The sequence below is a fragment of the Lupinus angustifolius genome, chromosome LG06 (assembly GCF_001865875.1).
Source record: "Lupinus angustifolius cultivar Tanjil chromosome LG06, LupAngTanjil_v1.0, whole genome shotgun sequence".
Lineage (NCBI taxonomy): Eukaryota > Viridiplantae > Streptophyta > Magnoliopsida > Fabales > Fabaceae > Lupinus > Lupinus angustifolius.
Window position 1 is genome coordinate 29,741,704 of NC_032014.1, and position 14,919 is coordinate 29,756,622.

Consider the following 14,919-nt stretch of genomic DNA (forward strand, 5'->3'; position numbering starts at 1 on the left):
CTAACTTACAAAACATATATCAATCCAAAAGTATCATTTAACAACCGTAAAATATAAATAAATGATACAAGTTCACAACTCAATCTACAAAACAAATAAATTTGGAGTTTTAACATTTAATATCAATGAATCAAAGTTATCTCATATCGAGATTATATTTTTGCACTAAATCCTATCTTGAGACAGTACTGTAAGATTACACAAATGTCACTAAGATTACACACGAATGTTAAGAACCAAAAGATGTAATCTAAGTATACCTTGGAAGCATGTGTCTTGAAGGGTTGGAAATATATGTCACCTTGTAATATGTTTTTAGGTCTTTTTCTAAAAAAAAAATATGTGTATAAACTGATCGGTTTAGTCAAATAACAGCCGGTTCATCGGTTTTTGACTGGTTTTGATACTTGACTGGTTCAATATTTATACTTTATCGATTAGGAGTTCGGTTCACTAGTTTTTCGGTTGAACTGACCGGTATGATACGGTTTTTACTTCATTGGCGTGTAGTTCTTAATTGTGGGTTGAAAATAATTGAAAATTTGTCATTAATTAAACTACAGTTATACTAACTTCAATAAATGTGAATTGATATTGTGTATACCATGTATCACTCTTTTATTAATGCTGTGGGAAATATATAATATTTTTAAGGAGGCAAATGTTATTTTAGTGATGATAAAGGAAATAATATAAAAATATATTTTAATAAGGATAAAGGTAGAGTTTCATTATTAGAAGACATATAAAATTGTTAAAACAATATATGAAATATAAAGTAAGGAAAGAAAAAACAAAGTTAAGTTACATTTTTTGTGTGAATGCTCTAAGTTTTCTCAAATGATACATCGACTCAAACCAAATTTTCTCATGAAAAAAGCAAATTCAATTGAAGTTAACAAACTAAAACTAATGAAATAGGGACACTAGTTACGAGAAAAGGAAGTTAGATATGTTTAGAGTAGTCTGATCTCTGCAATTAGAAATTGATAATTTATGTTATAACAAATTAATTATATTTATTTAAAGTTTGAACACATCTCAAAAAATCTATTAAAAATAAAACAAATATTTTATAATTATTACAATTTGAATATAAAAATAAACAATGGTGTGCCGAAATTAGTGGTTGTGGAAGATGAGATTTGATATGGAGTGAGAAATAAAAAATGACAATTTGTGAATACAGCTAGCTAGCTCAGTGATGGATTGGACTGAAAGAGATGTTAGCATTATGTGTTTTTGGCTCCTAAACCATGGAATGATACATAAATATAGATACATATATATATAAATATATATGTACCCTTCTCTGTAATAACAAACCTGGACCATCTATTCTCAAATCTCACTTCATCATGACAAACACACCATATTGATGATACCTAGCTACTACCCTATACAGTGACGCAACTCTTAGTACTTTCTTATCATAAATCAGGTGACTTCATTCTTGACACGTATATGTGTCTTCTATAGTTTACTATTTATTTTCTAATGTTTTTAGATTGGTTTGCAAGGAAATTATTTTTCAAAGTGAAAATATTGTTGTATCTTTGCCATAGATATGCTTCCACTTATAAAGATAATAGTCTTTATAAACATTAATGTGTAAGAAAGACTATTATATTTCAACATGAAGTTAAAATGAGAGTAAAATAATGATATTTTAAACAAAAGATTAAGAATACTTTTCTTTAAGCAAAATGCAAAAACACTAACAATTTATTAAAAAGAGGCAAATTACAAAAGAGGACCGTTACAAGTTTTTCGGAAAGTTTGTTTGGTTCATAAGAAAGTCAACTCAAATAAAATTCGGGATGGAGTTCCACCAAATATTTGCGGAAGTAGCTATTCCAAACAAGTCCAACTTGTCGACACATGTATTACCTTCTCTAAAGATATGAAAAATTCTGAAATACATTTGCCTGATTAACAATTTACAATTCGACCAATTACGAAAAAGTTTACGAGGTATCTTAGCACTACCTTTAAAGATATCAAAGACGAGTTACATTATAAAGGTAAAGAATACTTCCACTTTAACAATATAACACAAAATTAACTTACTAAATACTTATTTTTGTTCTTTAAAGAAACCAAAGATAAATGTGTAATTAATAATGAACCATCATCTCAAGTTCTCAACTTCATTATGCAGTTTTATTAGCAAGTTTTTCATCCTTTTTTGTTTAATTTCATTCCCTTATTCATATAATCTTGGAGTAATCTCATCAATTATGATAACATGAATGGAATCATCACGTTTGGAAATTGGTTGAACTGTTCCCTGATGAAGTAACTGGGAAGGTACAAATCTTGCGAGTGATGCCAGTTCCTCAATTGCTTCACAAATTTTCTCAATGCAATCCACAACATCAATTAGTAATGAAGCCACTGCAGCAACCGCTATTATATCTACATAATCTGCTCCTTCCCATGGGTTTGTTCTTAGAACTGATTTAAGAGATTCAACTGCATTTTTAGCATTTGCAACATGTTGATTTGGCATTGATGACTTAGTCATGTGTCTAACTCCCAATGATGATTCTTTTAGGGTTTTACCACATTCTGAGCTAATAATAGTGCATGACTCTTGAATCATGCTTTGAACTTCATGCGGGTTCTGGAGGACAAAGAATTAAACAAAGGTTAAAATATTATATAGATGCACTAATATTGAAAACTATAGCACATGAATGATAAGATATATAGATGCTAATAAATGTAAATTGGTTAAATTGGAATTGTTTAATAAATGTAAATGACTTGAGAACTCATTCCTTATGAGCCATAATCCACTTTTATCGACTTTTAAGGGCTTATAATCTAAGAAGCTTTTTTTTTTAATAAAAAAACTCTCTAGCTAAGCAATATTATTGTCTAATTTCTAGTCATATAAGTTAATTTGATGGCTTAATATCTCCTCAAGATTCAAGAGTGTTGCCAAACACACACAAAGTACTTTTTTTCTGCTGTACTAAGACCTGATTTTATTATTGTAGCCTATTAAAATTAATGCATTACATTACAATAGGGGCTACTCCAAAGGAGGATTTCATTAAATCGTTATGAAGGAAGTTTATGCATCTTTTGTAATGAATATTCTAAATCCTTTCATCACCTCTTCTTTACTGCAACCTTATTTACTCAATTTGACAACTTATCTATAAGTGGTTGGACATTAGTGATGTTTTTCCTCTTGCTACAATTCACCACATTATTACTCTCATGGGCATGGTGAAAGACAATAAATATAGGAAATTTTGGAGTGTCATTTGGTGAGCTACAATTTGGGCAATTTGGTTAGCTAGAAATAACCATACCTTTAACTCAGTTGAGTTATCTCTCCATGATCAATGACCAACGAGGAAAAACTCAATTCTCTATTCTGACTAGATTGTTAACCCCAAATCTTATCTAAATATTGCCTTGTAACTATTTTTGTTCAACCTTTTCTTCTTTCTCTTGTAACTCTTATTTTTTCCTAATAAATTTTTTTTGCCAATGAAAAGAATATTACAATAATGATGCATTTTAGATTAATGTAAACATGAATATCTCACTTTGGATGCTCTTTTTATGATGCGTGAAATGTGATATAACATACTTGCTTGGAGTGGAGGAGATAGGCACTAAGAGCTTCAATTTTGTAAGCACACACTCTTGTTTGGTTACCAATCTTTAAGTATTGCTTCCATGGATGGTGAAATTTGAACTTTCCATGACAAGGTTCCCATCTTGCCAAAACAGCCTATAAAAGTAATAATATAAATGAAATATATGATTATTAATGAGATGAATGATGAAGTGATTTTAAGTATCATGCAACATAACAATGTTTAATATAAGTGCTCACCATTGTTTCTTCACTACTTTTTGAAGAGAGGACACTTTTATATCGATGCATAAACGATTTATCTTGAACAACATGTGTAGTATCTGAATTGTTGAAGTACTCATCACTAAATCCTGTGATTTAGGCCATAGATATATAGTGCTTGTATTAATTTTAAACTTCACAAGATATCATAGGAAGGATCATGGTTAGGTCTAGAATAAATTGTGCAAAGACATTTTTTTATGATGGGATTTTTTTAAACTTAATTGATTTGCTTGTTATGTTTATATGATCAATTTCATGTTCTAGAGTAAAGTAAATGAATATAATGATTAATTTGAGTGATGTAGCAAACAAATGACCTACTCTTCCTAATAAGAAAACCTGAAACTACCAACAAGATATTAGTCTAGTAATGTAAGGCTCCACTAGATCCGACCAAAAGTCATAGTACCTTCAAAAAAGTCGGCAAGCTTTTCCATGTTGCCAGCAATCTCATTGTGAAGATCCTCACCAGCCCAAACAGGGCATATGCAAATACATACCATAACAGCTATACAACTTCCAATAATTATTGTTAGCAATCTTTCATGTGCAATTTCTAGCATTTCACTCTCTTTCTCATCCGAAAGAGATACCAAGCAGAAGGTTAATATAAATATGATCAACCCATAATCATATCTCACTTTGAATCTAGGGGAAAATCTCATTAATGTCACTGTTCCAGCTGCAAAATATAATAATGAATGGTTATTCTTGGTTAGTATTGGAGGAAGAATCCTAAGTATATGTTTTTAATTAGTTATGTATCAATGGCGGATCTTAATATAAACTTTAGGATGGGCAATAATATTTAATTACAATTTGTAACTCAAATTGAGTTAGTTAATGGTAAAATTTTCAATTATTTCATTTCCAATATTAATCACTATGTTGTGTATAATAAATTCATCTTTTATCTTCCAACCTAATTTTGTTTGGTTGTTTATATTCTTGAAAATGATATTTAATTATTTATGTTAGCTCAATCATAATAGTTAAGATAAAATGAATAATTTGATAAAACAATATAGACTAACAATATATGGTTGAGAGTTTTTCAAACTTGAATGATTAACAACATCAAGACTAAAATATTGAAATTGACATCTCAAACTAATATTTTCTTGCTCATTAAAATCAATAACATATAATTGTTGGACAAAAGTACATATATTATCAATATTAAATGAATTCTTAGAATATATTATCAATAGATATATAATCTATCAACAAAGCGTTAGTCTAGTGGTGTAAGGCCCTAGCATGAACAATCATAAACTTCAAAAGAGATTAGTTACTTACCCAGAAAGTAAGAGATATCATTGATAGTAACAAAAAAATTCATACACAATCTCTTTCGTTAGGTGTAAAATGGTTTGAATTCAAATAAAATCATACTATTATAAACAACATTATCATTTACGTATGTAAAAGAAATAGATTAGTTATATATAATTTTTAGAAGGACACGCAAATTGAACTATATTTATTTATCAAACTACAAATTAAAGAAATATATGAGCTTGAATGAGTATCTTCATAAAAATGTTGTTTGAGCTTAGGTAAATGGAGTGTATGTATTTTTCCAAAAAAATGTATTACTCTATGCGTTACTTATTATGATTGACTAAAAAATATTTTATAATTTAAAAGTTTAATAATTAATTATTTTTCAAGTAATATATGGATTGACACATTTTGTGGGACAAAAAATATATTGCGATATGTAAAAATTCAGGGTGCAGGAGCCCCACCTGCCCCTATAATGATCCGCCACTGTTATGTATAGTATACTTTTATGTGACCTAGCTATTAATAGTCATATATTTTCAATCAAAACATCTATTAAATAACAAGACAAAAAGGATACGTATTCAATTCCTATGAACGACACTTATTAGAGGGATATCAAGTTCCTTACCCAGAAGGTAATGAATATTTTCCGTAGTACAAAAAAAATATTTTAATGAAATATAGTACCTATCAGAAAGATAAAGATCGGAGTCAACACAGCCTCTCCTTTCTTTCCAGAAAGATTTGCTAGGCAATGAGTTCCAACACCAAGACCACCAGCTAAAAACGTTGCCAACATCCTATTTAAACCTTTTCCCAGTGTTGCACCTGAAAATTGTTTCAAAGCATGTATAATAAGCTTATACATCTCATAGCATTTACTATACTTGAGTATGGAGCATTGAGAAGATGATTATTATGATCTTTATTCTTTATTTTGAATACTTTATGGTTTTATTCCATAGACATAATAAGTATCCTATATGATATTTTACTATTTATTTTTATCTTGGTTTAAATATAATTTTAATTCCAATATTCTTAAACTAAAACAAAATAGGCATGAACTGTAATGAATTTAACTAGTGAAGACTAAAAAGTAGACCTTTAATTTTATCTCTAGTGCATACCCACATACTTCAAAAATACATTAAAAATATGTAAGAGTACACGTTGCCATAAAATTATGGGTGAAAAATAATGAATGATTATGTATATACTCACCAACAGAAAATTCTAAGACAACAACAACGGTAAGAACTGCCCACATAATATTGTCACCAAAAGCATAGAAGGAGGGACGAAAATGATGCAGAGTTGAAATCAATACTAGTGCCACTCCAACCTTAAAGGAATGAATAAGTCTTCTGGGGTGATCTTGTCCAAATTTCATTGCAATCTTTGTGAGTTCTACTAACCTACACCATAATTTCTCAGGTAAGGTATGAGGGCAACTACAATCTCTAGTGTATTCAGCACCAGACAATGCCATTTTTGTTTGCTATTTCAGTAGAGGAAGAATGCAAGTTTGAAAGGTGATGATGCTAATATATAGGGAGTAGTGTCTTCAAAAGTGTGGACTCTACTAAGTGAATACCTTACATGCTAAACCTTTCTTCTATCGATCAAGCAAGATTTATTCTCTCACACACACCATAATAGGGTGACAAGACACTTAAACTATCCACCCGTTGGTTTTTTACGTAATAAGGGTGAGCAGAACTCGATCCTACCCGCTCACCTGGTACAGCCTAATCATGATCGGGTCTAAATAGGGGTCGGGTCTGATCGGGTCTAGGCATGATTCAGATTCAAAGATTAGACTCAGTCAATATTTAGAGCCGAATAAGGATCAAACATGACTCATTTCATAGTTACTCACTTATCATGTTTATACAGAGTAATACCATCCGTCCTAATCTGGCCTACGCTCACCCTAATATGCATGTTAAGAAAATCTAACAAAACATAATTGATATATCACTATGAAGAACAGTGAAAAAATGGGTGCACAGTGGAAGGGTTTGGCCATGGATACACACAAGAAACAACGTTGATGATTATAGACAAGTGATGATGTCCACGTATCAGCACACTTGCACCTTCTCCTTAATTGGAAAGGGTATTATTACAACTTAGGTTAAAATAGAGCAAGGTGGTATATTTTGTCTTCAACTGAGAAACTCTTCTTCCTAGAAACTCACCCATGCATAATCTATTACCTTAGAAATATCAAGTGATCAACATTTAATAACTCTTCCAAAATTAGCATGGTTATAATATTCATAAGATACAAAATACAACTCAAATGGAATATTGAGGGTGCATTTATACTTCACCGACTGAAAATTGGGCCTACAACACACAACCAATGTTAAAACTTAGAATAAAAAAATAAAAAAAGTGATAAGCTACCTAACTAAATTACAACTGTTTGATCATATTAGTAATAAGTAACTGATAAGTATAAAATGACATATGCTTGTAATTTATTAAATACTAATTTTTAAAGTTCCTAATCTAATGAAATAATATTTTTAAATGGAATTTTTAACTCTCAACATTAGTTTGGATCTTAAGAATGTTGGTAAAACTTTTTATATTAATAATATATGTACTCTTGTAAGAAGAATATATTCTATATATGGATTTGATGAATAAAAGAAAATTAGTTTTAAATATTAACTTCAGAATTTTATTTTCGATGTTGTTGACCATTTAGATTAAAAAATCTCTAAAATATATCTGAATTCTGTGAAGTTTTAATAAATATATTAATGACAAATATACTTTATGTATTTGATCAATTAATTTGTCATATTTTAAATATTCTAATATATATTTTGAAAATAACATTTCCAGCAATAATGATCGATTACATAATAAATTGGAAAATGAAATTATTGTTGGTGCAATAAAAATGATCATTATCCAGATTGACCATAAACAATTAAATAAATATAAGAAAAGAAACAAATGATTTGTTAATAGGAGTAGCCAATTGTGCCTATATCTTCTTCGAGACTGTAAACAACTACCAATATATTATATATTAGAAAATAAAGATTACATAGTGTAATACATACATGAGCCTCAATGCTCATGGGATGTTTCTATTTGGTGTGGTGCATTATAGAATGTACTTGAATCCAATATACAAAAAAGTGATAAACTACCTAACTAGGGAACGTGAGACTAATATAATAACATATTTCAAGCATTCCCACCCAACAATCTTCACCTTGATTGGAATAGACAAATATCTTGCTTATTAGAAAATCTATATAAGAATCTCGACCTTATTAGCAAATATATCACTTGACTTTGATCAATGTTTAATTCTTTTTAACAACGTAACTCTTCCACGTAAAAGAATGTTCCACTTCAGAACATACTTTCTGAGTATCCTTGACGATGTCATACCAATAGTCCAACTATCCAAAATGCTACTACATCCTCTCGTACCGCCACCTATTGGAACAAGCCGCTTTGCCATCTATTGTTAAGAAGTCTTTTGATATTATGGAACTTTGTCTACCAAAGTTAACCAACAACCATTCATTTCAATACTATGTCAACTTAAATCTTGAACCTCCTTGAAAAGCCTTAACCACTACAACTATTATCTACTCCAACAAACATAGTTGAAAATAACTATCATACTCATCATATAAGAATATACCCAAGCTTGTACTAATCAAAAATATGTAATTTCAGTAAAAAAAAAAAAGTTAAATTTTATTATTATTTATATTTTTATTTTATTATGATTATTAATTTGGGATAGATTTTAGGACATATTTCGGAACAAAGATTAAACAGCTCATCATAGAGTATCAGCCGTTGAAGTAAACAAGTTGTGGCTAACATCTTGAATAATGTTCAAATGGCTGCTGCAATGTTTGACCATAAATTGCACACATTGACAAATCTTTAGTAGAATCTATGACTGAAAAACAAACAAAGGAAAAATATGTTTGTATTTTTATATCACTATCTTTCCCATGAAAAATCATATTTATGCCAAAAGATATGATATTGATTTAATTGGTTATACCAGTATATAAATATTACTCTGTCATCACTTGAAAAACGATAACTTTGAAGTATGGAAATAAATAATAGTTTAATAACATAAAAATTATGGTATCCATTTGAAATAACACTTACATATCACCTTAAACACTTCCAAAGGAGAAAAATATATAGCTTTTATATCACTATCATCTAGAAATCTCTTCTATACTTTCTATCAAAGATCGATATAATCATATATTTATATTGATAATATATTATTGTTGGTTTAATAATATAAAATTTTGTTAGATATCAGATAATCAAAAAATCGAGATTTAATACTTGAGAATAACACTTGTTGAAAAAAGTAGTCACTAAATACAATAGAAATTAGTTGTTATGTAAAAGGAAGAAGTGATACTACAAAAAAAATCTTCTTCCATATACATATGACCTTAATATTTAGAGAGTAACCTTCTCTTACCAAAGAAAACAGGTCCTTTTCTTCTTTTTCTTCCTTCTCATCACACTTAGCTTTTCTGCTTTGCCTTATTATACAATGACTGAAGTTGAAGTTCCTCAATTTTTTGTTTGTCCCATTTATCTTCAGATCATGAAGGACCCTGTGACAACCGTTACAGGCATAACATACGAAAGAGAAAGCAATGAACATTGGTTGCATAAAGCAAAAGATTCTGTGTGACCAGTTACAAAGCAATCATTACCAAGAAACTCCAAGTTCTTAACACTTAACCACATGCTTGGAAGGTTAATCCAATCATGGTATTCATCAAATGAATCAAACCACGTTGATAAGATTTCAACTCCAAGATCCCTTCTTGAGAAGATCCACGTTAAGAAAGTTGTTATGGATCTTGAGGTTCCTTGATACTTTGAAAAGGCAATGAAGAAAATGCATGGTCTAGCTATAGAGAGCGAGAGAAATAGACAGTGCATGGTGGAAGCAGGAGTAGTCAATGCTATGGTTCATGTTATTACAAAGAGTTTCAAACAAGGTAATTGGTGAAAAAAGTTGAATTTAAATTCCACAACTCTAACATTATGAACTACTTTCAAATCATATAAAAAGCCATGCACTTAGTATTAAGTTGCTAATGGCATTAATATTAAAAGGTGTATATAGAATCCATTATTTTAAATTGTGGTTGTGATTACTACTGTTACGCGGTCTGATGCGACTCGATATGGTTGCGTTGCAGCCTAATGTGATCATAATGTGTTTGATGTGGTTGAAATGTGGCATGTTACGGTCGCATCACTGTGATTTGTTATCACACTGCAGTTGCGGTGGTGTGATATAGTTGTATGCGATCATTGCAACCACAATATTGGGGCCGCATCACGTGATCCGGCCCGCAATTTGATACACTGATAGAATCACTCTCACATGTTCTCCATATAACTATGGATTCTACTATTTGACATCATGTAATAGAAATCTTCTTCTTCCAACAGGTAAGACTAGGTGCCTTGAAGAAGCTCTTATAGTTCTTCGTCTACTTTGGAGTAGTGCAGCCATGGTCAATAATATGAAGCACTTAGTTGGTGAAAACTTGGACTTCATCAACTCCTTGACTTGGATTTTGCAACTTCATAAAGTGGATAACAATGTCAAGATGGTAAACGAAGTAATGCCTATATTGAAATCAACAATAGAAGTTGCCAATTCAACCCTTTTAGGAATCTTAAAGCCTGAATTCTTCATAGAAATTGTAACTGTGATAGAGAATAATAAAACACTCTCTCTGCAAGCTATCAAATCTGGGTTTGCATGTCCTTATAGAAACGTGCCCATTGGGTAGAAACCGTGTAAAGATTATAGAAGCAGGTGCAGTTATGGAACTCATTGAGCTTGCACTTGAGAAACAAGAAAAGAACCTAGTTGAGCTCATGTTTATCCTTTTGGCACATGTATGTTCATGTGTTGATGGTAGAGAACAATTTCTACATCACGCAGCAAGCTTCGCAATGCTTTCGAAAAGAATACTTAGGATCTGTTTGCGAGTTGATTTTTGGAGGGTAGGGGAGAGAAGGGGAAGCCTTGGAAGCCATGAAATACACTTATGACATGACTCTCAAACATTCAATTTCCCGTCCTTCCCCTCCAAAATAAAACTCGCAAACAGGCCCTTAGGGTTTCATCAGCAACAACAGATGATCAAGCTCTTTGTATATTTTCATTGATATCCAAGTTCTCAGCATCAAATGAAGTTGTTAAAGAGATGTTGAGGGTTGGTGCTGTGACAAAGCTTTGCATGGTGATGCAAGCAGATTGTGCATCCTATTTGAAAGAACAAGCAAGAGGAATCCTTAGGTTACACTCCAAAGCATGGAACAATTCTCCTTGTATTCAAGTGTATTTGTTAACTAGACACCAAAGGTGATTGATTAATAAAGAAACTATGAGGCTTTTTTTTTCACCATACATTTTTCAGCTATGATCATTTGTTAGCATCTTATGGTTTTGAATCTTTAGTGCAGTCTAATGTGGCACATGTAAAAAAAATGGTTTGGTTTGTAGTTATTAGAGAGTAGAGTATTAGATACATATTTTGATATGCTGTGAAAATAACATGTGGTATAATTACACTATTGCATTTCATATATCTTATTTTAATACATTTTGAATCATTCAATGTGATTTTCACATTCAATACTAATTTCTATAGACAAAAATTTATTGTTTTAAATTGTGTTTCAAATCATATCCCAAAATATTGAAAATATGACTATCTTAATCAAAGTTTTAAGGAGATAAGGAGTTAAGTTATTTAATTTTGTGCATTAGAAATTTAGTATAGGTATTAGTCTTTTGTCTTGTTTTAGATATGACTTGTTTTGATTTATATCACAATTATGCATATGAATTATATTTTTAAATTTTAGAGTCTGGATATGAAAATAGTAGTTGAGATGAACAAATAGTATCTTCATGGTATATAATTTGAATGAAAACTTTGGTCACACATGTCTATATAATAAATATTCTGTTGTCTTTATAAAACTATTGTTTAGATGAGTATAATATTCTAAAACTTTATGTGAGACATTAGTTTCATGAGCTTTTCTTTCTTATAAACTCTTTCACTCCTCCCCGCATATCCAATGTGGGACTTCACACTTGAATAAACCCAACAGTTTAAAAAATAAAATAATTATGTATCTTTTATTATTTTCATATATTTGAGATTGATTTCTATAATTCCAAAAATAAATTGTATTGCAAAATGCTATCTCTTGCATAAGATGATTCTCATCATATTCATGTATACAAATAAAAAGATTAAGAATTATAGGAAAAATATCACTTGTCGCAAATGGTATCTCACTTCTTATCTCAATATGTGATTAAATTAGGACAAAGAATGAGACACCGTTAGAAACAGGTGATCCCGAATAATGACGCAGTTTGGATCATGGATAAGATGATAGTAAAGGTAAAGGAATACAAGGAGAGTTCTTCCAAACCATAGAATGCAATTTGAGTATCTCTTTAGCTCTCTCCTTTGTCTTCAAACTACTATTGACTTGAAGCACCAAACATAGCTTAGATACAACCCCAACTTGCAACATTTCATGAAGAACTCTACAAGTGGCAGAGTACCTACAAATAGAGGCCAAAATTCTAACCCCTTTATCACTTGCTACATGAGAAACCCTTAGAATCTTTTTGGATACAATAGCCAAACCTGCCCCATGGTTCAAAAACTCAGCCCTCCCTTCAGCACAACCACAAAGTTGATCCAAAGCTGCTAAAATAAGTTCACATAATCTTCTTTCTTGTGCATCAAGAAGAAGCTCAATGAGAACTAAAACAGCACCACCTTCAACCCCTTTGATTCTGTTTCTTCCCCATGGACAAAGCTCTACAATGATCTTCAATGCAGCCTTAGAAGCTTGATTTGAAATCTTGTCCCTTAGAACTCTCATTATTTCAACAAACAACACAGTTTTGACACTCATCAATTGCATTGGATCAGCCACCTCAAATGCTGACTTCAATAGCATAGTTGCATAAGCTCTTGATTGAAAATTCCCAAGCCTCAAAACTTGAAACAATGACTCAAGAAAATGAATACCCTCATTGTTTATAAGCTTCTTAAGCATACCTTCAGAAGGGTTAAGATGAAATAAGACTTCAATAGCCAATTCACTATGTCTACAAAGTTCTAAATTACGGTCCACGACCCCAGTATTGCAATTTATGCAATCTTTATAATCGTGACCGCAACCACAGTTTAAAACTTTGCTGAGAAGAGTAGAATCCACTCGTTCGATGTTGTTAATACAGTTCATAGTTGAAGCCAAGAAATCTATTGCACCTGTAGACTCCATACAATTTTTGTTCCTTCCACCTTCAAAAGCAAAAGATCTAAGCTTTCTAAGGCATTTGAGTTGTTTATCAGGGAACCTCTTTGCTTCATTGATGAGTTTGAGAATTTGAGCCTTGTCAATAGGTGTCTTTGGAGTTGGAATACGTTGAACACCAAGAGAAGCATTAAGGGTGCACCAAGATTGGATCAAACGGCATAGAGTGTGGTTTGGTGTAAGATTTGTGTCTAACAACAATGATTGTTTTGTAACAGGACATGTCTTGTTGTTGCATGAAAACAACCATTTCTCTATGTTTTCTCTATCATAAGTGATTCCTGTGCAAATTTTGACAGGGTCTTTCATAAGTTGTAGGGAAATGGGGCATAGAAAATGTGTAGGAACATCAATTTCATCCATATTTGAAGGGATTAAGTCTCATAAAGTGTTATGTAAAGGCCAAAAAAAAATGAGTTCTACACAAAATGTAATACAAGAATGAGAGAATTGTGATGAGAAATCAATTTTGTGAATAGTGAAGTAAAGGCACGTTTAGTAATGTATGAAATTAGAGTTGAGATATATATATAGGTACGATATTATATATATAAGTTTAGTAAATTGATATATAAGTATGAATTTTTATATACAAGTTGTTATAAACGATAAAGTCAACACATGGAAATTTAATGAGAGATGGTGAGATGAATTAATAATGACTTTTCCCAACGCTTTGGAAACACATGTTTTAAAGTTTTATTAAATCCTTTCAGATAAATATTTTAAATAATTTCCTTAATTTCTTTATAAGTTAAGTGTCTTCGTGATTTTTGTTACATAAATTGGGAAACTTATTGAGCTTTTTTACTCTTTGATAAAATTATTATTTTATTCTCAATTTATCTATCCATTTTACAATGAAGAATAATAAGGTCTTCACAATATAGTCGTGGGTGTTGCAAATTGCAAAATTACAAGTAAAGCATGATAAATACGATTTTAGAGTTTTGACTTGCCACTTGTCAAATAAAAATTTAATAATAAAAAAGAGAGTACTTATTATTTATGTCTTATTATTATTATTTTATTCGCAATGTACGAATTAGTCATTAAACTCTGCGTAGACCTTAATGGCTGCATGGCTGTGGTACCGACAAAAAGTTGTCTTGTTATTTTTTGATGACTTTCTCCTACATCCATTAATGCTTAATTCTTACTTTCATTCTATCCTCACAATATTTTCCTTTATTTGACTCATACTCCTTTCTTTTCCTAATCAAATATTTAACCCCCAACCCTCATTCATAGTTAAGCTATTATCTCCTTATCTTTTTGGGTAAAAAATTAATCTTTTTCGAAATTCATGACTGTCACTTCCAATAAATGTCACTCAC

The 14,919-nt window shown here is 30.8% G+C and overlaps 2 protein-coding genes and 1 pseudogene across 2 annotated transcripts; 1 reads left to right on the plus strand and 2 right to left on the minus strand.

Moving 5' to 3' along the window:
• LOC109350973 (aluminum-activated malate transporter 2-like) lies at window positions 2,062–6,681 on the minus strand. The gene is made up of 6 exons (XM_019592283.1): window positions 6,401–6,681; window positions 5,864–6,004; window positions 4,296–4,568; window positions 3,860–3,972; window positions 3,611–3,754; window positions 2,062–2,626 (listed from the first exon to the last, which is right to left on the minus strand). Exons 1-6 carry the CDS (start codon window positions 6,666–6,668, stop codon window positions 2,207–2,209), a joined length of 1,359 nt encoding a protein of 452 aa, XP_019447828.1. The 5' UTR covers window positions 6,669–6,681; the 3' UTR covers window positions 2,062–2,206.
• On the plus strand, window positions 9,651–11,598 carry LOC109350974 (annotated as a pseudogene).
• On the minus strand, window positions 12,629–13,945 carry LOC109351176 (E3 ubiquitin-protein ligase PUB23-like). The gene is made up of 2 exons (XM_019592549.1): window positions 13,467–13,945; window positions 12,629–13,370 (listed from the first exon to the last, which is right to left on the minus strand). Exons 1-2 carry the CDS (start codon window positions 13,943–13,945, stop codon window positions 12,629–12,631), a joined length of 1,221 nt encoding a protein of 406 aa, XP_019448094.1.